This window comes from Podarcis erhardii (assembly GCF_964252035.2).
Source record: "Podarcis erhardii genome assembly, chromosome: 1".
Taxonomy (NCBI): Eukaryota; Metazoa; Chordata; class Lepidosauria; order Squamata; family Lacertidae; genus Podarcis; species Podarcis erhardii.
In genome coordinates this window covers 17,444,256-17,469,184 of record NC_138497.1, presented here as the reverse complement: position 1 = coordinate 17,469,184, position 24,929 = coordinate 17,444,256, and the positions used below count along the sequence as shown (strand labels likewise).

General features: G+C 44.0%; 1 protein-coding gene across 3 annotated transcripts in view; it reads left to right on the top strand.

Annotated features, from left to right (window-relative positions):
* WDR25 (WD repeat domain 25) overlaps positions 1-24,929 on the top strand; it is a 97,178-nt gene that overhangs the window by 64,723 nt on the left and 7,526 nt on the right. For all 3 annotated transcript variants that reach the window (XR_014156713.1, XM_081862518.1, XM_081862517.1), the window contains exons 4-5: positions 9,744-9,874; positions 21,565-21,735. Coding sequence is in view for 2 of the 3 variants with exons in the window: in XM_081862518.1 (XP_081718644.1) it covers positions 9,744-9,874; positions 21,565-21,735 (302 nt within the window). In the remaining variant the exon portion in view is untranslated. The remainder of the gene's footprint in view (positions 1-9,743; positions 9,875-21,564; positions 21,736-24,929) is intronic.

Below are 24,929 nucleotides of genomic sequence, written 5' to 3'. Positions count from 1 at the left end.
GCAAACTTTCCTCTCTTAATTACTTTTTTCACGCAGGCTTGGAGGAATTGTTCCTTGCTTAGGCCTCCACAGCACTTCAGGCCCGTGGACTGACGGAGTCCTTCTCCCTCTTCTGCCACTTGTGTGGAGAAGGTTGAAGTGCCTTCTTTTTGCTTGGAACCCTTCCGTGCTTTCTGGGGAACAAGTAAGGTCCCACCTTACAAGGCTGGCATCAAGGGCTTGGCGTGGTTGGGCATATGCTGAGGGCCAAGCCTCGTGGTGGGAGCACTGACAAGAACCCCCTGAACTATTTCTTCTTCTACTATTTCCTTCTCTTCCTCTTCCTCCTTTTCACCCTTGCAACCTGCTTGATGGTGGGAAGGAGGAGGAGGAGGAGATGCCATTGCCTGCTTGCCTATTGGTTCCCTGCCTGGCAAGCAAGCAAGTGGTGATTATTTATTTATATTTATTTATTTATTTCATAGAATTGTAGAGTCGGAAGCGACCCCAAGTGTTATCCACCCTCCAGAGCAGGAGAAAACAAGCTTGCTCCATCTTCCACGGACAACCCTTTATATATTGGAAGTTTGCTATCGTATCTCCTTGCAGTCTCCTCTTTTCCAGGCTAAACACACCCAACCATTCCCCAGTTGTGGCAACTGGCTAAAATGTTGTAAACGGTTCTAATTTTGGTTCCTCTGTTTCATTTTTGTTGGGTTGGTGTTGGTTAAATGTTTGGTTGGGGTTGGAAGTTAACTTTAATTTGGGTATAACTGTAAACTGTATTGTTATTGTTATTATTGTTGTCGTTGGTTTTTATTGATTTATTGGTTGGTTGGTTGGTTTGTTGGTTGTATGGGATATCTTGTTTTTAAATGTTTGATGATTTGTTGTGTTTTATATTATGTAAGCCACCCAGACTGGCTGGGGAAACTCAGCCTGATGGGTGGGATATAAATTAAATTATTATGGTTGTTATTTAGTCCAACCCCTTGCAATGCAGGAATCTCAACTAAGGCACCCATGGCAGCAGTGGCGGACTTTGCGGGCCTCAAACTTCAGCGTCGCCCTGTGTGACACCAAAATCCGGCATCCCTCTGCCTCTCTTGCTCAATTCTAAACGATAGTTGCGGCATCCCCTGCGGCAACCCTGCAGCTCCAGGCACAATGCGACCAGAGTAGTCCTACTCCCCTAAAACTGCCTCTGATGACAGATGGGCATCCAGCCTCTGCTTAAAAACTTTCGATGAAGTACAGTGGTACCTCTAGTTATGGACACAATCTGTTCTGGGGTGCCTTTCGCAACCTGAAAAGTCTGCAACTAGAGCGGCACTTCTGTGCAAGCGCGGAGCGTGATAGAGCATTTCTGCGCATTTGCAAAGCACACAGAAGCGTTCTGTGCATGTGCGCACACAGAGAAACCTGGAAGCATACACCTCCAGGTTTGCTGCTTTCGCAACCCGCAAAGCCGCAACAAGAAGCAAACGCAACAAGAAGTATGACTGTAGAGTCCACCAGCTTCCCAGGAAGCCCATTCCACTGTTGAACAGCTCTCACTGCCAGAAAGTTCCTCCTGGTTTTTAGTCGGAAACTCCTGTCCTGTAACTTGAAGCCATTGGTTCAGATCCTGCCCTCCAGAGCAGGAGAAAACAAGCTTTTTAGATATTTGAAGCAATCATTTTTAGATATTTGAAGCAATCATTTGCACGAAGCTTAGGTTCCGCTGTCCCAGCATGTAATTATATATATTATTATTTAGTCATTTTTGAGCATGTTGGTAACTCCTGCTGGTCACTGAAGCTCAGCGAAACCCGGCATGCTAATGTAGTTTTGAAATTTATGTTTATGTGTTGTGGCATTTGCATAACAGCGAACATTTTTAATTAAACTGCCGTCTCTTTGTCACAAAGGAAACAATGCGGTTGCACCTGCAGATTGCTGGGGTGGGGGGGAATCTTGTTATTTGGAATCAAAGACTTGTAGGATCGGAAGGGATCCTGTGGGTCATGTAGCCCAACCCCCTGCGATGCAGGAATCTCAACTAGCGCATCCATGACATCTGTCCACCTAACCATGACAGATGGCCATTTGCCTGCCATGAATGCAGTGTTCTGATTATCGCAACTGAACTGCCACTCTGGGATGATTTAAAAGCACTTTCTTTGGTGCACTGCAGATTGCCTAACATTACATTACATTAGAGTCCATGAATTAAATATAAATGCATGCCCGTCATAGATTTGTTGGGTCTAGATATAAGAGGGAAATGTACATTACTTAAAGGCAAAGGTAAAGGACCCCTCACCATTAGGTCCAGTCGCGGACGACTCTGGGGTTGCGGCGCTCATCTCGCTTTACTGGCCGAGGGAGCCGGCGTTTCTCCGCAGACAGTTTTTCCGGGTCATGTGGCCAGCATGACTAAGCCGCTTCTGGCAAAACCAGAGCAGCGCACGGAAACGCCGTTTACCTTCCCACCGGAGCGGTACCTATTTATCTTCTTGCACTTTGACGTGCTTTCGAACTGCTAGGTTGGCAGGAGCAGGGACCGAGCTACGGGCGCTCATCCTGTTGTGGGGATTTGAACCACTGACCTTCTGATTGGCAAGCCCTAGGCTCAGTGGTTTAGACCACAGCGTCACCCACTTACTTACTAGGTTACTTAGAGTTTGCTTTATGCCTTTGCTTCGTTTCTCCCCATTTGTATCCCGCTTCAAGTGCTGCTTTAAAACAGAGAATGCCCAGATAAGTAAATTAATCCAAAATCTGAAGAAGCCCTGTAGTTTTAATGGTGTTTAATGGTGTTCAAGGTGCAGACAGAGATTTTCTTATGCATCCAATAATTAGGATTAAAAGCGGAGCCATCCATATCACTTCCACTTCTAGAGGGCAAAGCCATACTTCTTTTCCTTCAGTGGCCCGGGGCAGGGAACTTGTGGCCCTCCAGATGTTGTTGGACTAAAGCTCCCACTATCCCTGACCATTATCCCATTATCTCTGGGGCTGATGGGAGTTGTAGTTCAACAACATATGGAGAGCCATGGGTTCCCCACCTGAGCATTAAGGCACAGGGCAGCAGAACCTTCTCTATGGTTTCCCTAGCGAATTCTGTTCAGCCACTTCATTTTTTTAAAAAATATGATGGTATTAAAACTTCTGGAGCCGCTGCATGCAAAGTGCGTTCTAAACTATTGAGTTATGGCTGCTCACCATAATTTAAATGATGATTTTAATGTGTTAACTGTTAAGTTGTGGGTGAACATATCAGACGACACAGCAGTTCTTCAAACAGCTCTTGTTTATTCACAGGCCCAGAACAGAACTGGGCTGAAGGGTTCAGCCAACCTGCTTATATAGAGCTCAACTACAAAGCAACAGTAGCAACTTTCTGTAACTATCCAATCACTGAGCGTCACTTTCAATTCCTTTTTTGCATATGTGGACCTGAGTGAAAACTATCTACAGTATCCCCCTGCTAGTCCAGGGTGAGAACTTCAGTACATAACACTAACAAATGGGGACTACAGCAAACTTTTGCAGTTTGTAATGCCACTGTTCAGGATTTCAACCTATCTGTTCCATTTCCTCCACCCTGTTTCTCCCCTCCCCTCAAAACAGTCAGCATTCTGTGGAAACTAAGCTCAGGTCCTCACTTCGGCTGTTTTGGGCATCTTCCCCTCTTGTTGGGTTGTTTTTTTAAAAAATATGTTTGTATTTCTGCAAATTTTCAAGTTCCCCCAGACCTGCTCACACCTGCCTCTTGTGCACGGATGATATTGTTAGGACTAGGCAATAATAAGAATTTGCAAGGTGGCCTCTATTATTATTATTTTTAAAATACCTTCTGTCACTGCACATCACAGGAAACACTGCTTAGCCTACATTGGAAATCGGTCGTGTTCCATTGTTTCTGTAATTCTGGGAAGAACTATACCTTTGGGAAGAAAAGGGATTTTTATTGTGTAAAATGTGAAGAAATGTGATGGTAGTTACTCAAGCAGCCCGCATCTGGAGAAAAGCTATAAATCATCAACTAGAACATTAGGTGCACGTTAAAAGTTTAAACAGTTTTTAATAATGTAGACAGATCTGCTGTGGAGTTGCCAACATATAAATGAGACCAGGACCAGTGGCATAGCGTGGGGGGTGCAGGGGGGGGGCCCAGCCGCACCGGGCGCAACATCTGGGGGTTAGGGAAATCCACGGGTTAGGGGGCACAAATCCATGGGTTAGGGGGCGCAAATTACCGTATTTTTCGCTCTATAACACGCACCCAACCATAACACGCACATAGTTTTTAGAGGAGGAAAATCCGTAGGCATGCCACCTGTAGGCATTCCCTCCATAACACGCACAGACATTTCCCCTTACTTTTTAGGAGGAAAAAAGTGAGTGTTATGGTGCAAAAAATACGGTACTAGTCTTGCCCCGGGTGCTGATAACCCACGCTACGCCACTGACCAGGACCTGACTTTATACTAAGCAATTTTACTAAGAGTAGGGGTGGGGAAACTGTCATGAAAGGGCAGGGCTCTGAGGAAGGGGAAGAGGATCCCAGGAAGGGGTGTAGCCATGATTGGTATACACCAGGACAGCTGAAGATAGGGAGGGGGAGGTGGGGACTTAGGACAGGGGCCAGCAAACTTTTTCAGCAGGGGGCCAGTCCACTGCCCCTCAGACCTTGTAGGGGGCCGGACAATATTTTGAAAAAAAATTGAATAATAATAATAATAATAATTTATTATTTATACCCCGCCCATCTGGCTGGGCCTCCCCAGCCACTCTGGGCGGCTTCCATAGAAACCAAAAATACAGTAAAATCACACGTTAAAAACTTCCCTGAACAGGGCTGCCTTAAGATGTCTTCTGGATGTCAGGTAGTTGTTTATCGCTTTGACATCTGCTGGAAGGGCGTTCCACAGGGCGGGCGCCACTACCGAGAAGGCCCTCTGCCTGGTTCCCTGCAGCTTTGCTTCTCGCAATGAGGGAACCGCCAGAAGGCCCTCGGCGCTGGACCTCAGCGTCCGGGCAGAATGATGGGGGTGGAGACGCTCCTTCAGATATACTGGACCGAGGCCATTTAGGGCTTTAAAGGTCAGCACCAACACTTTGAATTGTGCTCGGAAACATACTGGGAGCCAGTGTAGCTCTTTCAAGACTGGTGTTATATGGTCTCGGGGACCGCCCCCAGTCACCAGTCTAGCTGCCGCATTCTGGATTAGTTGTAGTTTCCGAGTCACCTTCAAAGGTAGCCCCACGTAGAGTGCATTGCAGTAGTCCAAGCGGGAGATAACCAGAGCATGCACCACTCTGGCGAGACAGTCCGCAGGCAGATAGGGTCTCAGCCTACGTACCAGATGGTACAGATTCCTATGCCCCACAAATAACCCAGAGATGCTTTTTAAATAAAAGGACACATTCTACTCATGTAAAAACACCAGGCAGGCCCCACAAATAACTCAGAGATGCATTTTAAATGAAAGGACACATTCTACTCATGTAAAAACACGCTGATTCCTGGACCGTCCATGGGCCAGATTGAGAAGGCGATTGGGCCGGATCCGGCCCCTGGGCCTTAGTTTGCCTACCCATGACTCAGGAGGTACTTAGCAGGCATCAGAGGACATTGAAGGGGCAGCTGACAGTTCATGAAAGCCGGGGAACACATCTCCAGAACCATAGATACCCCCTCTCCGTGAATATGACAGGCTCTGAGGTGCCGTGAACAGCGAGAAGTGCTCCTAAGAGACTGAGACAGGTGAGAGAACACAGCCCAGCTTACTAGCCGAGCAGGTGAAGATCAAGGGACTCCTTGGGTCAAATGCTTCATGTGGGGAGAGAGACACAGCTGCTCAGCTGGAGAAAGCTCAGGTGTGTCAAATAAGATTGGGAGGAGTAAAAAGAGAAGCAAGGCAGAGACTCTGGGTCTGCTCAACTTTCACCATTGATGGACCACAGCGTGGCTGTTTTGGGAGCTGCACCAGGCTGCGATTTCAGAACTGCTTTTCCAACAAGTTTTTTCTTGGAGATTCTAGTCTGTTTTGGTGGGATATTGAGGTTTGGTGGTTGTTCGAGATGTGATTACTGCAGAATAAAATGGTGCGATCTTATGGGTGCTTCCTTAACTACCCGAGGAATCCTCAGGCATGTTAAGAAAAGACAGGGAGAAGTATTCTTGGGAAGCGTTAGCTCGTTGCCATAAGTTGGGAAACACTTCTTACACCCCCCCTCCCCCCACAGGCATAGATTTATAGAAAAACAAGGTTTTCTTATGCATAACGCAACCCCGTGTGTGTTATTCATCAGGATGTAAAAGGGAATGGAAATTGTGAAAATGCATTTGGTTTCACACCTTGCAGTGAACTGTTTATTAACATCATTAATTTGATAAGTATAATGGCAATGAACAGGAGATAAAATTCAAATCCTTGTAGCTGAATTTCCTGTGGCATTAATTTACGGCCCTGGAAAGGTTGTTTACAAAGACGATTGGTATTAAGCCACAGGATTCTGTGAAGATTACCACATACAATTAAATTTGGAAAAGAGTGTCTCCATGGGAACAGCCAGTGCCTTACTTGAGAGGATATGCAAATCCTTATTTGCTTTGAGAGTAAAATTCTGTCTCCCTCCCCTATCCTAAATCAGCAACAAAATATATTTTAATCTATTGAGGTTTCGTCAACTAAATGTATTGCGTGTTGTGCTGTTTTCTCAAAGCCCTAACAGTTGGAGAAAAGGCGACCGGGGCATTCATTCTAACGAGAGGGCTTTCTGACTCTTGTGGGAGACATTGCTGAGATGCATTCAGTGGTTTGCTTCACGATCATTTGTATAATTCACCCAATTTAATCATTCCAACTGGGCAGCATTTTCCTGAACTGCATTAACACAATGGATGGCAGACTTAAACCAATAATTTCCAAACTTGGGTGTCCAGCTGTTTTTGGACTATGATTCCCATCATCCCTAGCTAGCAGGACCAGAGGTCAGGGATCGTGGGAATTGTAGTCCAAAAACAGCTGGACACCCAAGTTTGGCAAACTGGACTAAAGTATTGCCCAAGGGCAACATGAACTGCTAAACCACTGTCTATGTTACACTTCCTTTGTTTCATTTGAATACGTTCTGGTGAAAGGACAAGTAGAAATTCAGAGCTGATCATTTGTCTAATGCAGCCTCGGCCAACCTGATGCATAGCTGTCAACTTACAGATTTGAAAATAAGGGACCAACAGCCTCGAAAATAAGGGCTCAACAGCCAAAATAAGGGATCAACAAATACTTTGATAAAATACATATTTTGTTGCGTGCAAATGGCTTTAGATACCTATTAGGTCCATAAATTACCATATAGCATATATTCAACACAAAAAAACCAGCAACAATTTGTTGTTGACAAAGGACAGCTGGACATAGAAAGGGCCCCATTACCTTCAGTAGCTTATTTAAGGGACATCATCAATAAGGGACAGCAGTGGGACATGGCGCTGGGATAAGGGACTGTCCCGCCAAATAAGGGACGCTTGACAGCTATGACCTGATGCCCTGTAGTTGCTTTGAACTACAGCTCTGATCAGCCCCAGTTAGCAAAGGCTGACTTATTCCCAACTCCCATCAAACATAAAGCTCCTGTTTTTTCCATGCTCATTCTCCTTTATCTCTGCTGAGCGGCGCTGCTCTGTTCTTCTCCTCTTTACTTTGCATGCTTTTTGCTGCAGTATCTCTTGCCGTGCATGCTGCCTCTCTACCTGCCAAATCTTTTCCAGTTTGAGAATTCTTCTACATAAAGGAACAGAACTAAGTTCTGCTGCTTTCCTACTTCCTCTCCCTCCCCACTCAGTTCTTCCAGGCTAATGACTTTTTTGGAGAGATAAATTCTCCAGGGTGTCCCATTACAGATTATCTCATTTTCATATTAAACTGCATTTTTGTTGTTGTTGCTTCTAGGGAAATGATCCCACCCACCCTACCAAGGTAGCCTCATAACTGCAGTTTTGGATGCAATTCAGATGCACGTGCCACAACTGCTCATTGGATGGTGGCTGTGATATCATCAAAGGAAAGGGATACATTTTCTCACCCTATACCTCTGCTAATTTAATTTAATTTTTAATTTTTCGTTATTCAAAAAAATCTCCAGTAATTGAGCCACAACTCCGTGGTAGAGCATCTGCTTCGCATGCAGAAAGTCCCAGGTTCAGTTCCAGACAAAGCTTGGAGAAGACCTTTAATTAAAATCCTGGACAGCTGCTGGCAGTCAGTGTAGACAATTCTGAGTTCTAGAAGGGCCAGTGATCTGACTCAGTATGAAGCAATTTTCTATTTTCCCATACTGCCCACTGACCATAATAATTTCCTTTAAGGACAAAACAATGATTGCTTAAATAGACTAACCTCAAAATGTGTCTAGTTGTATGGTTTATAAGCATTCGTTGTCTTGTTCTTCAGTTTAAAAAGGATTACCGCAGCAATTTCTAATAGATTTCATGTAACAGGGCAACAGAACAGCATAAAGTTAACAGAGTCTGTTTTGTGGAGAAAACGAGGATATAAATGTTCAAAATAAATAAGCAAAATTCAGAGCTAAAATGACTGGAAGCAAGCTCTAAGTTTGGTGCGAGGTGAGCCTCATTGGGGAGAGAATTCCAGGACCAGAGTACCATAGCTGAGAAGACCCCATGCTCTGTTACCACCTGCCTCAGTTCTAGTGGTAATTGTGACCTAGAGAAGGGCATTTGAAGATGGTATTGATGTGCCAGAAAGTTTGTGCAGGGAAAGGTAGTCCTTGAGAACCTGGACCCCAACTTTTTTAGGGCCTTCTGTTTTAAGATCAAGTGGGTTTACAAATGGACCCATTTGTTCTATTGTCTGGGGCCAGTCATTATCCCAGCTGTTGTATTTTGAACCACCTGTACGTCCCAGACAAAGTCAGCCCCAAGTTCAACATATGTGCAGTCGAAAACAACCACATATGTCTTCCCTCCATTTCCCTCATCTTCCTCTGTTTCCCTAGAATTTCAGATTGTAAGCTCCTTGGGACAGGGACCTGTCTTATATTCTCTAAAACTGCATGCATGCCAATGGTTAATGCAGTTAATGGGTTAATTCTCCATGAGTCAGCTGAGACGACTCATTTCCCACAATGCATCTGCTCTCTTAGGGCTCTCTTATCTGTGTTATTGGGCAGATTTGGCAAGTAACTGTATAAAAGGGCTCAGGTTATCACATATTGTGAGGAATATTGTGAGGTAGGAGATTGCAGGAAATGTTGCAGGCTGTTGGAATTCTGGATTCAAGCGAAGACTTTTTGAAAATATGGTCTGTGAAAGAAGTTTGGAAATTACCAGAACTCAGAGAACTCTATCAGTTGCAGGACTTTGCAAGCAACTGAACTAAGGATTTGGTTATGGACTTTAACAGAGCAAGGACTTTGAAGCAAAGAACCCTCTCTGGGTTCAGAGAAAGAAGACTACTTTTAACGTGTAGATAGTGTGTAGATAGTATGTAAAGTGGTGTATGTTGGTGTTGGCCTAGAAAAGACAACTCCCTTAAACACTTGACTCAGATTCTGTAGTGCATTTATCCCAACCCCCCCAACATGGTGCTATATAGACAATGCCAACTTTCTGATGGCATACAGGAAAAAGTCAATGAATTTTCATTGAGCATTACTACCACATATAGTTCTGAAATAAAATTGTGAAACTGTAAATCCTTACTTCCGAAAAAAGTAACCTTCATTCTTCTTTTCTGTCGCTATTTTAGGAGCACAGACTTTTAGCAGTAGGACTGACTTTCGAATTAGCACCTTGAAATTTCACCCTCTTGATCCAAATGTTTGTATCTGTGGAGGATTCAGTCCAGAGGTCAAGGCCTGGGATATCAGGACTTCCAAGGTAAAAATAAAATTGAGTAAAAAATTGCTTGTATTTGCTTTTGATAAGCATCCTAGGAAGGGAAGATGCATGTGGATAGGTAATGATGCTGTTCTGGAATGGATAATTGTCATTTTCCGTTGAAGCAGCATGGGAACACAATTTTATCATTCTTGCTGTCTCTCAAGAAAAGTAAACAGTCAAATGCAATCTTTGATGTGCTCTTCCTGTAAAACAAATTAAAAAGAATAAAGAAAATATGAACACTTCTAAAAAGTTTATTTTACATTTAGTTTTAAATACCATTTCACCTCTCTGGTAAGTCCAGGAGTTGTCTGCTATTAAAGAATACATATTCACTAGGAGACATCAGTTTGTAAGTAAGCACTTGACTGCTATAATAATCAACTGTGAGGTTTTCAAAACTATCTCTGTTTTGTCTGTTCACTTGTAAGAATCTTTTTCATTTTATAAGCTCTACTCTACTAATGACTATGTCTGAATCTGACAGCAGGCAATTTTGTATTAAACCACCACTTGGGCTCCCTATGCATGCTTCCCTGGGAACAGGTTCTATTAAACCTATTGGAGCTTACTTGTGAGTAGGCACGCATAGGATTGTTCTGCTAGGATTCCTCTTGCCTGGGATCAGACTTCCTTGAACACAATGGGACTTACTTACAAGTCATAGCTGTCAAATTTTCCCTTTTTTAAAAGGGAAATTCCCTTATTCTGAATAGGATTCCTCGCAAGAAAAGGGAAAAGTTTACAGCTATGTTACAAGTAAATGTGCATAGGATTGCACTATTAGGATGTGGCTCAAATTTCTGCTCAGTCATGGAATATATAATGCACAAATATCAGGAAATACAGGAATTGTGCTTCTGAGAGAGACGAGGCTAATTAATTATTAACTTCGCAAACTGAGTTGTATGATAAATATAGCTGACTGCATTTTTAAAAAACTGACTTAATTAAGAAATAATGGTAATATCTCATTGTGGTGCAAGGCAGCAATCAAATTCCCAGGATTGCAGCTAAAGATTGTTGGTTTGTTACGGCAAAGGCAATTGATTAAGTAATGTAAGGTCTCTTGTGCTTTTCTATCCATAGACAGACTGTGAAAAAACTGAAAGCTTGTCTTCATATTCTGAAATTTTATCACATACGCAGCCCAACAAGACAATGACAATAATCCACCAACAGCATACAAATCAATATGGCTAACCTGATCCAAAACACCCACCCACCCCACTCACACACGAAAACAAAGATCACCACAGCCAATCACAAACAAACAACCACACCCTAGGCCAGGGGTCTGCAACCCACGGCTCTGGAGCCGCATGTGGCTCTTTTACACCTTTGCCGTGGCTCCGGGGCGGATACTAGCGAGGGGAGGAGGTACATTGTGCGCCCCGACACTCCCCACTGTGGCAGGCGCTGTACTGGCTGTGACGTTGTATGGGGGCGGTGCATGCATTAGTTACGCACCATCCCGACGTCACCTTCCCGCCCGCCCGCCCGCCCGCTACATTGTAAGGGGCATGTATGCTGGTCACTGCATTGAAAGGGGGCATGTACGCTGGTCACTGTTTTGAAGGGGAGTGAAGAACACACACACACACACACAAAGGTAACTTGTTAGTTTAACGTTTATTTCTATGAGGAGGAGTAATTCTGAGGAGTCAAACAAAGAAATAATAAAAAAAGTGACAAAAAAGTTATTTTTATAATGACGAGTTTTGCGGCTCCCAGTTTTTTTTTCTTAGGAAACGGGTCCAAGTGGCTCTTTTTGCCTTAAAGGTTGCAGACCCCTGCCCTATGCCAACCCCAACCTCTCTCACCACCAAAGGAACACAAGTGAACAACACAAGCAACAGTGACACCAAACTCTACATACATTAAGCATAATAGAAACATCGCCACCCGACCCCACCCTCATCCATCTTCCCTCCCTCCACCCCCCTTTCTCCCCCCCTTTTTTTTTCCTTCTCCCCCCTAATGTCTCAACAAATGAAACGGATTTGTAAAAATGTTACATGGGGGGAAAAATACGAGGCATTACACTTCTGTAAAACAAGAAAATCCTTAATAAAATATTCTGAAATGTCAGTCAGCCCTGCTTAAATCCACAATGCTGCGTCTCTTGGACCTGCTGTCTGTCTTCTCCTTGGAAGTCTCAAAACCATTCTCATACAACTTCCGAGTTTCTTCTGTATTATCAGTATAGTTCTTTACTGACTTTAAAACCCTTTTGTTCAAAGCCTTTTCATTCAGTGGTCTTAATGGTATTTTTTATTAAGCCCTCTTGCATCCAACTATCTGCATTAATTTTATCTTGGCTTCCACCTTCTGCACAAAGATCCATTTAAAGCTGGAATGCTTTGTGATCTCCAGCCACCCTTGAGGCCAAAGTAAATGTGACGTCAGAAAGTTCATGCATTTAAGGACGAATATGGGAAAAGTGAGGCGCTGGTGGTTAAGCTTGGCTTTCAACAGCAAAATAGGTGTGTGGATGAGGAGCACAGATTTCACCCACTCCCTTTGCCTGTCGTTTACCAACCTATAGTCCCTCTTTTCAGTCCCTCTTCTCCTAAGCCAGTCATATCAGAGTGGGTTTGACCGTGGTAGTTGACCTCCATTGGGACAGTGGAGGCCCCTAGGCAGTTGAAATCCTTGGGGCGAGGGGCCTCTCATAAATTATCTCCTAATATCCATTTGATTTTATGCTTCTACTTGTGAATATTCTAGGATTTGGAGTCGGTGGGAACTCGTGACACGCCAACAAAGCTTCATATCTGGAGGTTTCTTATGCATGCACTCTAGTGGAATAGTATTGAACTAAGAAAGCTTGATTGTAGTTTTGTTCCAAGATCAAAGCAATATTATTTTGATCCATTGTCATGGGGCCCCTAAAAGATGTGGGTCCCATAGACTGGTGCCTACTGTGCCTATTTGGTAATCCGGCACTACACTGGGACTTGGAATAATAATAATAATAATAATAATAATAATAATAATAATAATAATAATAATAATTTATTTATACCCTACCCATCTGGCTGAGTTTCCCCAGCCACTCTGGGTGGCTCCCAATCAAGTGTTAAAAACAGTACAGCGTTAAATATTAAAAACTTCCCTGAACAGGGCTGCCTTCAGATGTCTTTTAAAGATAGGATAGCTGCTTATTTCCTTCACATCTGAAGGGAGGGTGTTCCACAGGGTGGGCGCCACTACCAAGAAGGCCCTCTGTCTGGTTCCCTGTAGCCTCACTTCTCGCAATGAGGGAACTGCCAGAAGGCCCTCGGCGCTGGATCTTAGTGTCCGGGCTGAACGATGGGGGTGGAGATGCTCCTTCAGGTAGACAGAACCGAGGCCATGCGTTTTGTATTTTATTTTCACCAGTATATGCACACTTACTCCAAGAATGGTAAATGATGTTTGGTTGGATAGTGCGAATTTTGAAGGATGTGTTTTGGTTGGTGCATTAGTCTGAGAAGGGCAAATTGGGTTGTTCTTCATTAAAATGCAGACAAAATCGAACTTTTCTGTCATTGCTGTGTGCATTTCTAGGTATTATTATTAGCTGGCGCTGATTGGAGTTGTACTCTGTAGGGCACCAGGTTCATGAAGGCTGCTCTAGCAGATTAAGAGTTATTGACACTTTATTATTCAAGTCCATTGTATACATTGGTACAATTTTGAGATTCATCTCTTTTCCCCCTACAGGTTTGTGTGTGTGTGTGTGTGTGTGTGTGTGTGTGTGTGTGCGCTGCTCTCTTCACTAGTTGGCTGCAAGCCTCCATTTTGGCCTAATAACACTTTTATATATAAAAAAAGTTGTAGGAAAGTTCCTGTTAAAGAATCCAACCAACTTTTTACACTAGTTTACCTTTAGTATATTTGACTGGTCATAAATCATTGGGGAGTAATTTCCAGCTTAGGGTAGTTCAGTATGGATCTGTTTTCTTCCATTTTCCATCTTTATATCAAGATTGTTTGTGCAAAGCGGCAAGCACAATTTCCTCTTTTTCCATTCTTGTATCCTTATGGTCGCATATGAGATAAGGAGGGGGGATGTTCTGTCTGGCATGTCATAATTTTGTCTCCAGTGTGCTCAATTTATCCTTAAGTTGGAAAGAGTGGGCTAGGGACTCACTTCCCAGTTGCCTTGTCATTGTGATGCATGCAAACTGCCTATCCGTACAGCGCATGTATTTTAGACAGTGCTTTCTTCTCAGTTCATTCTTAAGATCCATGGCATTTATTCCCTCTTATATACTTGCTGCAGCTTTGATCTTATTTTGCCTTAAATTGCACTTCTAAGTCTTTCCACTTGTCATTCAGCTAAGAAGAGCAGCTGATGTGGGCAAGGCAGTTTCCCCCAACCCTCTTCCTTTCTAATTGTGGCACATGTGTTGGTTATCTTTGCCAGGCCTTGGCAAAACCCATTCGCTTTATGCAAGAGTCATTAGCCATAGATGTCAGTTTCATGACAATTGTCAGATGGCAATGGTGGTTGCTCGTGAGCAAATTAGGCAGGACTCTGACCTGTCTTTTACAGGTTTTATTTTGGTGCAAAACTATTTACAGTGCAGAACCACATGTTCATGTCCGCCTCAGTTGCTAGCAGAATCCGGGAGTGGTCCTTTCTGGGTCCTCCCCCAACATAAGAACTTAGTCACCCCCAGCCGTTTCCTTCCTTCTTTGCGTTTTACCCCTCTGTGCAAGGTGGGTGACGGAAGAGGTGTGTTTCCCTCCTGGCCGGCTTGGCAAGGAGCGGTGCCGAGGCTCCCAGCAGCATCCTCCAGCCCTTTCCCCTCCTTTCCCCTGGAGGTGTGGCTTTCCCCACCACAGGAAGAGGAACTGCTTTGCAAGATTTTTGGAGGTTCCGTGTGTCCCAACGGCCCCTCTGCCTCCCTTCCCTGTTCCGATGGCAGTCCCCTGACAACAATCTTGGCTTTTGTTTTTTTCAGACAATTAAGCGCGTTTCAAATCCCCATCCATGTGAAGATAAGCTTGAAAATAAGTGGGAAGTCCAGGAGCCACAGGGTGGTTGAGTTAGCCTAGTGGAGTTGGAGAGCTGAAATGCCACCATATCTGGCAACCAATGTGCCCCTTGGGTTTCGATAGCACATGGGTTGATGAGTCTAAAAAGCTCAGGGCACAATTTTCCATGTCCTTCCAGTGGCTATGCTGACTCATTTAGCAGAAGTAAATGTATCCTCCATGCAGGAAAGCAAGCAGTAATACCATAATTCAGGGACACATTCCATCCAGACAAAAAAACACACTCAAGGAGGGGGGTGGCGCTGTGGGTTAAAACACAGAGCCTAGGACTTGCCGATCAGAAGGTTGGTGGTTCGAATCCCCGTGACGGGATGAACTCCCGTTGTTCGGTGCCTGCTCCTGCCAACCTAGCAGTTCAAAAGCATGTCAAAGTGCAAGTAGATAAATAGGTACCGCTCCAGCGGGAAGGTAAACGGCATTTCTGTGCGCTGCTCTGGTTCGCCAGAAGCGGCTTAGTCATGTTGGCCACATGACCCGGAAGCTGTCTGCGGACAAACGCCGGCTCCCTTGGCCAATAAAGTGAGATGAGCGCCGCAACCCCAGAGTCGGCCACGACTGGACCTAATGGTCAGGGGTCCCTTTACCTTTACCTTATGATCAAGGTAGAAGCATAACCTATGGAGGGTCCCAGGAGCCTGAGGCTCCCTACCTTTGTGGCAGGTCACCTTTTAAACCATACTTTCCCCTCCCTTCCCTCAGTTTGCTGGTGGTGAACCATGTTTTCACAGTGAACTTGCAAAGCATTCCAGAGTTGTATTGTGCCAGCTAAAAATACCAAGATCACAGATGTTGGAGAAGTCTTGGGGATTCTGTTTTTACGGCTTGATATACCCATTGCCAGATATTTAACCCTGTTGAAACCCCGGAAAATGGTTCTATATGAAATGCATGTAAATTGAGTTTTCTGCATACCAAGCTTGCCATTCATAGGAGAATTCAGCAGCTATGAAAACCAACCGAGAGATTCTTCTTCCTGTATAAGAGATGGTGGCAGATAAAGAACACTTTCATTGCTTTCTTTTCTACAGCAAAGCTTCTTCTTGAGGGTGTACTTATCTTTTTGGAAAAAAAGAGAGTTAAACATTAGAATGCCTTTTTTTTTTTTTTTTTTTGGCTCGTCACCAAGAACCGTTTCAGTTTATCAGAGTGGGCTTTATCACAACTGAAATCTGTATTAAATCTACTTGGGGATTCGTAAAAGATACCTGGTGAAATTAAGCACAAGGATGTGGCTGAAACTGCACCAGGGACTATTATTGCTTCAGATGGAAGAGACATTCCTGCCTTGTGGCAACAATGCGGCTTATGGAATTGGAAGCACCTGTCTTTCCTACCTGCAGAGCATTCATTTTAAGAGCCAGCCTGACTACTGGAAAGAGTATATGTGCTCTATTGGATCAATAGGTGGGAGTGTGAAATGCTGGTGCTGGTTAATGTATTTTACACAGTGCAACAATGTGCATGGCAGCTTAACTCAATGAAGAGACGAGAGAGAAGTACAGTGGTACCTCAGGTTACATACGCTTCAGGTTACATACGCTTCAGGTTACAGACTCCGCTAACCCAGAAATAGTACCTCAGGTTAAGAACTTTGCTTCAGGATAAGAACAGAAATCAGGCTCCGGCAGCACGGCAGCAGCAGGAGGCTCCATTAGCTAAAGTGGTGCTTCAGGTTAAGAACAGTTTCAGGTTAAGAACAGACCTCCGGAACGAATTAAGTACTTAACCCGAGGTACCACTGTACAGTCTGAAGTTAGACTACTGGCAGTGGTGTGTGTGTGTGTAGAATTACATGTGAAGGAATGGGCTCGGGAATACAAAGACTGATAGTCAATACTATTTATTTATTGCCTGCAAATTGCCCTAAGGTCACAGGGCGGGTCACAACATTAAAACACAATATTAAAAACAGCTTACAACCACAAAAACAGGCAGGCCCTAAAAACATGCACCTTAAGTGCCAAAAGCCAGGGTAAAGAGGTGCATCTTCAGCATTTTCTGGAAGCTGTACAATGAAGGTGCCGGAGGATCTTTGTATAACCCCAGGACTACCTGCAGCTTCCAAACTGTCTCCGAAGGCAGCCCCATTTTAAGCTCTTTGTGGTAGTCCATGGAGCCTTTAAGTTACCAAGGCATGGATAACTGTGGCTAGACTGTCGCTGTCTAGGGGTGCAGTCGGTGGATAAACCTCTACAGACAGAAGGTCCTTTATGCCTTTCGAAACTCAAGAGACAAAGATAAGTGCAACACCACTCCCTAACTGTGCACCATATCTTGCATGGAAAGTACAGTCCCTTCTAGAGCTGATTGAAACAGCCTCCCTGGACAGCTGATGAACAGAGCCGCCACCTTGTCAAGATTCTGTTTCAGTTTTTTGCCCCATATCCACTTGACTATTGCTGTGACCCCTCCTGGACAGAGCTACCCTTGTAGCAGTTATCAGTATATTTGGTTCACATTACAGCAATACCCGCTATGTGGGGCTGCCTTTGAGGATTGTCCATTAGATCTGCCCGCTTATTAACAGAGACCAGACATGGAGATCATATCCCATCAGGTCTTGTGAATATACATAGGCTTCCAGGACATTTCCAAGCAAAATTCAAGGGACTGGTTTTGACTATATAACATGGGACCAGAGTATCTGAAGGATTGGCTTTAGACCTCCATTAACCTGTAATTTTGAGATCAGCCACCGAGGCCTTGCTCTCGGTCCCTCTGCCATCTATGGTAAGGGGGATGGTGTTTGGAGACAGGGCCTTTTCAGCTGTGGCACCCACTTCTCAAATTCCCTCCCCAGAGATCACCTGGCATGATCTTTGTTTTCTTTTCAGCTCCCAGTGGAAAGCCTTGTTCTTTGCCCAGGCCTTTTAGCTTGTGTGACTTACTTTTACGCTGGTGTTGTGTTCTGCTGCGCTCTGCTCTGAACCTACTTTTCTATATTTACTGTTATATTCTTTCTATCACTTAATTTGTAAGACTTGCTGAGACCTTTGTCTGAAGGGCAGCGAATAAATATTACAAACAAGAACATAAATATGGGTGAGAGAGAGAGAGAATGAACAGAAGCGAAGTGCTCTACATTTCCCTGTGAAAGCCTGTGGGGCAACTTCAAACTGCTGTGTGGTCAGGCTTGATGCTTTATAGTCCGGCTACTCCTTGCTCATGCAATGAGTCCAAAGCTGCAAAAATGTGGAGTCCAGATTTGTTGCACTCATTTCTGGACTTCACAACTGCAAATCGAAGGAGGCAGTACATCAGTGCAGAAACGGCTTTTGACTCCAGCTCAATGTATGCTTTTCACAGTGTTAAAAGTGGACGAGTCTCTTGTGTGGCCAAATGATCTTCCTTGAAGTAAGCCTTCAGCTTCGAACTCTCTTTAAGTAAGAAAAAAATCCAGCATAATACTGGGTTGTTGTTTTTTTTGTTAACATCCAATACTATTGTGCCTCTATCTGAAAGCCATTTGTGATTGTCCGGGAATATTGAGCTTCAGTAAGCAGGCTTTCGAAAACTTGTTTGTATGTGTGAAATAAACCTGCTCATATAAAGAAGCAAAAAACCCCACCAACAACACATTTTCCTCTTCTACCAAGTGGATGAGCTTACTGAAGTATGCCAGGATTTTTAAAGTGCAGAGTTTAAATAACAGCATTTTCTTTCAGAAACCTACCAGAGCACAAATTTGGTGAAGTATCTTAGCACTAAAGCAATGTTTTCCAACATTCTGTGGTCTCTTCCAACTCTATGATTCTATGATTCTTAGTTTGCTGTTTCTTGTAGGCCTGGTAGCCTTGTTTTCAAGCTTTAGATTTGGAGATATGAAGAGCCAACTAGAGTCCTGAGCAAGCCCTGGATCTCCTAGCACACATCCAGGCTTCCTGGAAGGCGAGGAAGTGCTTCTGTTGCTGTGGTGACGGATCCACACTTCCCTGCCATTTTGTTCTTCCTCTTGACTCTCCTCATCTTTGATTCTACTGCCAAGATGACTGAGGCATTGTCATTGTTCCAGCAGGCTTTGGCATGCATCTCGGTGGGTTCTGAGTACAGCCTTTTGCAGAATTGTGAACCCAGATCACGTTGCAAGTGGCTGATTCCTGAAATGGATATTATTGTTGGGATACTGCCAGGGGGACAGAGGCCATCATGACTCCACGTCGCCTCTGGACGATCCATTGATCTCCCATAGATACGCAGTATCAGTCAATTAGCGACACGAGCCTCAGAAATAACATGCCACATTCCAAGGCTGGTGCACGCTCTTTCAGCAGAGTTCGCACAGCGAAAGTTGCACTCAGGAAAGCATTATTTACAACTTTATTCAGCGTTGGTCAGAACAAAGAAAAACAAGACTGCCTGCTTCGATGTTCAGGCACAGAGAGAGAACGAAAGCAATGTACAAAACATAAACTTCCTGTGAACAGGAAATACGCAGGCTGTGACACAACAACCTGCTCCCTTCTTAAGGTGGAACGGAAATATCCTAACAATTATATGTTTTTGAAGTTGGTGTGTTCTGTACTGCAAGCATACCGTGGCCCAGTTTAGGTGAGAACAGTGTGTTCCCATGCAGTTCCCATCTTGTTTAGGTGGTTTTGTCCCGTGTCTGAACCATGACACAGAGGTAGGTAGGTGGATTACAAACCATCTGCAGATGTTTAAGGTTCCTTGGGAAAGAGCTGGAGGTCACTAGTGCAGAGCACATGGTTTGCATGCAGGTCCAATCCCTGGAATCTCCAGGCAGGTCTAGGAAAGACCATCTAACAGCCATTCCCAATCGGGGAATAGATGCTACGGGGCTAGACACACTGAACTACTGCAGTGTTTCTCATCAATCTTAGGTCCCCAGCTGTGGTTGGACTACAACTCACATCATCCCTGACCACTGGTCCTGCAAGCAGGGGATGATGGGAGTTGTAGTCCAACAACAGCTAGGGGCCCAAGATTGATGAGAAACACTGGACTAATGGAATGGCTCAGGGATAACAGGGATGGGTTACCTGTGGCCTTCCTGATTTTGCTGGACTACAACTCCCATCATCCCTGCTGGTTGAGGCTGAAGGGGGCTGGAGTCCAACCATATCTGGAGGGCAGCACACTCCTCATCCCTTTGATTGATAGAAAAGTGGTTTCATACATTCCTATGAACAGGTTCCACCTCCCCAATGGGGCCAAAATTCAACCAAGAGGTGACAAAAATCAAGTGAGCACAAATAGAAAGGCAACTTGCTGTCTAGTTTCTTCCCAGCTCTCTATGTTTATTTTATTTTTCACAGCTCTTTTGTCTTGATGATGCAGCGTTAAGCATCTTCGAAACAAGGGGGGGGGAAAGATCCATGCGGCATTCCTCGGGTGCAAGTACAACATATTTACATCTGGAGGCACATTCTGCAGGGCTTTCAAGTAAACACTGGGTTTCTGAGTGCCCTAATTACGCATTTTGTTTCGTTTCGGTTTTGGAGCATCTTAATCAGAGATTAAAATACAAATGCTTAGTCTGAGACTCCCAGCCACTGTTTTCTCGCTTCTTCTCCCTTTGCTTTCATGTCCCCCGTCTGCAACTAATTAGCTTCTGTCCCTCTGCCTGCCTGTCTAGCGCTCTCTGCACTTTTGTGCTTTCCTCCCTTCTGATCTTTCCAACTGTCAATATTAACTCCTTTCCCTTCCAAAGGGTCTTGTTGCCAGGCAACCGTTTCCTGTACTGCGTGCTCGTCGGAGCGCCCCTCCCTCTCCCACTAGAAGCCCACGCGTTCCTTGTGCAACTTTAAATAATTCAGAAATGTTGCTGCAGATTTTCCGATGGCAAGCTCTTCTTTCCCTCCCTCCCTCCCTGCCGGCCACCCCTAACCAAAATTTTCATTCTCCGGGCAGTTGCTGCTAGCGGTGGTTACCTTTTTAAAAATATGTAAACTGTTATTTATTTTGACAGTCATTTTCCCAGCCAGTAGCTTACAAGTTCCCTTCTGGTAATGCTCCTTGATTTTCTCAGGGAGTTACCCATGTGTGATTATTTCTTTGCAGAAATAAAAATCAATTTACTATTAGCATGCAGATACTGAAAAAGAAGAAGTTTTAATTGCTTTGCGTGCCATGCATGATCCCTTGGAAGTTGTGGTGGAATGCAGTTGTCTCGTTTTAATAGTATCCTGATTGAGAACCAGTATTGTTCTAGTACCTTAACTATGGGTTACACCAACTATCTCTCTTCCAAAAGCAGCATAGATTTCTCAGCTTTCACCTAAAAAGGTGGCTATGCATTTAAAGCCTATGACTTCCCTCAGAGAATCATAGGAACTGTAGTTACTTAAGGCTGTTGGGCATTGTAGGAATCACTGGGGCAAAGTCGTGTGCTTTAAATGTATAGCATATCTGCAGCCTTAACCGTGAGAGACGACAGTGTTTTGGTATGTGTGCAGAGATTAGAGAGCATGCTAAAAATGTAAAAGCCAATGTGGTCCCACCTCCATCTTGAGTTCTTCCCCTGAACTTGAATGGACATTCTCCCTCCTCTTCTTACGACCCACTAATGTTTTGCATTAAAATACTGTAGCCTTCTTCTGCTTGCAAAGACAGTATGTCTTGAGAAGCCACCGGAACAACGGTTGTTTTATGGTTTTTAATCTTTTTTTTAACCACAGGTAATAAAAGTTTACAAAGCTGCGGTACAGCAAACCTTAGATATCATGTTCCTCCCTGAAGGGAAAGAATTTCTTACCAGCACTGATGCAGTAAGCCAAGATTCAGCTGACCGTACCATCATTGCCTGGGATTTCCACACAGCTGCAAAGATCTCCAATCAAATCTACCATGTGAGACTTTTATTTACTTTTTTATTTACTTCTACGATGGCTCAATCACTATTCCGTTAAAAAAGGAAAGAAAAAAGCCCACAGCAAATTTTTCTCTGGAAACCGCTGAAACAAATCTGCTTCCTGCCAGTCAAAAGGATGCTGAAGATTCCTCCTCAGAGCTAGGAGGTGGGAAGATGGACTGTTTTGGATGGGATTGCAGTCCCTTGGAAGGAGCAGGTCCATAGCTTGGGGGTAGACTTGGATCCCAGTATTGTCGCTGAAGGTTCAGGTGACCTTGGTGGCTAGAAGAACCAATTGCCAACTACGGCTGGTTTGCCAAAGTTGGACAGAGATCGCTTGGCCACTGTACTCCTTGCACTCTCTGTGGGGCCGCCCTTGGAAGGCAGCTCGGAAACTGGTCCAGAATTTTTTTAAACAGCTGCACTGGTTGCCTGTTCGTTTCTGAGCCCAATTCAAGGTGCTCCCATTAGCGTTCAAAACCCTAAATGACTCAGGTCCAACAATATGAAAGACTCCCTCCTTCACTACAGACCTTCTTGGATGTTAAGATCAGCAGAGGGGGCGGCGGCTCTTAGTAGTTTCACCGCTCTCAGGTATTGTGAGTGTTTTTACAGAGAGGATGGATGCCTCAGGACAGGGCCTTTTCTGTGGCAGCCCCAAAGTTGTAGAATTCCTTCCCCACAGAAATGCATCTGGTACTTTCATTGTGAAGTTTCCTTTGTATGCTAAAGGTGCATTTCTTTACCCTGGCCTTTGACCCTTGTGAGAGATATATAAATATTAGGATTGATCCTATTCTTGAGGTTGTAATATATTTTAAACTGTTTTTAATCCTGTACTCTGGGACCTTATGGGAAAGGACAGGCAAGAAATCGAATAATTGTTATTAGTACAGTGGTACCTCAAGTTACACACACTTCAGGTTACATACACTTCAGGTTACATACGCTTCAGGTTACAGACTTCGCTAACCCAGAAATATTACCTCAGGTTAAGAACTTTGCTTCAGGATGAGAACAGAATTTGTGCTCCGGTGGCACGGCAGCAGCGGGAGGCCCCATTAGCTAAAGTGGTGCTTCAGGTTAAGTACAGTTTCAGGTTAAGAACGGACCTCCGGAACGAATTAAGTACTTAACCCGAGGTACCACTGTATTGGCATTATTACTATTTCGTCCTTCATCCAACAGGACTCTGCTGCATTGTGCTGCAATCTGTAGGTGCAGGGCTTAGGAGAAACAGCAGAGTACCCTTCATTATTTTGCATGGATAGTTGGAAGTAGGCCTCATTAAGTTCAGTGGGATTTCCTCCCAAGTTCTTGTCATAGCACTACAATATTAATTTCTTCAATGTGTTATTATCCTTGAATTGATAGCTTTACATCTTGAGTTCTGGATCAGCAAGCTGCCTGAAAAATGGCACCTTGCCCAGGAGTCTGCTATGGTGGAGGATTGTGACTCCAAACTATTGTTTGTGTATCTTGCTAGCTTCAGATTGTTAGGTCCAGGTCTTAGCAATGATAACAGTAATCACCTTCCCACTTTCCACAGTTCCAAGTAAACTTCCCAACTCTTGTCAGCCTGGAAAGAGCCCAGTTTCTCAACAGCATCTTGGAGCCTTATTAAGTTACCGTATTTTTCGCTCTATAAGATGCACCAGACCATAAGACGCACCTAGTTTTTGGAGGAGGAAAGCAAGAAAAAAAATATTCTGAATCTCAGAAGCCAGAATAGCAAGAGGGATTGCTGCGCAGTGAAAGCAGCAATCCCTCTTGCTGTTCTGGCTTCTGGGATAGCTGCGCAGCCTGCATTCGCTCCATAAGACGCACACACTTTCCCCCTTACTTTTTAGGAGGGAAAAAGTGAGTCTTATAGAGCAAAAAAGACGGTAATTAAGTCCGTCTGTGCAGCACCTGGTCTAAATTGTTTTTGGTTCCATTTTGATCGCATTTACAATGGAAGGTTGCAACTGACACTACAGCCCAGCACTTCTGTACTCAAGCCATTTTTTACATTGTTTTATTTTATTTTTGTACGAAGCACATTTTAGACAATAATTATGCTTCTTTAACAGCCCTTAATTTACTCTTTGATTATAAATGTCAAACGAGCCAGAGAACTATTCATGCATTTGTTTCAAGTATATTTATATTTCATTTACTATGCATGCTCATCAGGGAGTGAACCCCCATTGAACACAGTGGGACTTGCTTTTGAAGTAAATATGCATGGTGGCGCACCGTTAGAAATGTCAACCTGGGCTGATTAGTGAGGTAGCAAAGAGCTGATTCACGCATGCATGCTAATCTCTTGATTATTTAGTCCTTGATTCCTCTCACTCCGTGGGCTTGTAACCAGACAGCTCTCTGCCTGGCCGCAACCATTATTTTATGGTTGAGGTAGGATTGGAACTCGGGAACATCAGACATATCGCTCTGTCCTCAAGTCCCCATTGGTTCTCTAGCACATTCTTGGGTTCCAACCGGATTCCTTGTAGCTGTCAAATCATGAAACATATTATTCATCACACTGCTCAGTTTTGGGGAGAGGATGCAGGAGTTCAGTCTTCTATTCACAGGCCGGAGAAGCTGTGGGTCAGTGTTAGAGCATGTGATTTGCTGGTGGATGGTCCTAGGTTCAGCCACTGGCAAGGCACATTAAAGGGAATCAGGTAGCAGGTGGCGGGAAATACTTCTAACTGAGATTCTGTAGTGCTCTTTCCATTTAGAGTAGTCTGTACTGGGCTGGTTGGGCAAATATTTATTTATAATAAATTTTATTTTTCAGTTTTTCAAAAATATTTTGACAAAAATACAGATCCAATATTTTCCAACAAATATGTTTATTTTGACTCCCCCCCCACTCCTTTTGTGGTTTCTTATATTTTTTTAAATTTGTAACATTGCATTTCCTTCATTATTCCAATTATTAATTACTCCCTAGTTTTCCTTTAGCATTAATTTTAACTGTCTGGTTTAAGCGAAGCCTGCTAACGAACTTAACATGTGTACGGTAACCTTTCAAATAATCCACAAATTTCCCCCAGTCTTTGATGAAGTTTTTTGGACAAATGTTTAGCCAATTCATAACTTTCCTTTGGTGTGTAGGGTCTACACACAGTGGGACACATGAGCGAGCTTCAGGCTTGCATGGCTATGGCTATTGCGTTTAAAATTCACCTGTGGATCAGGGAC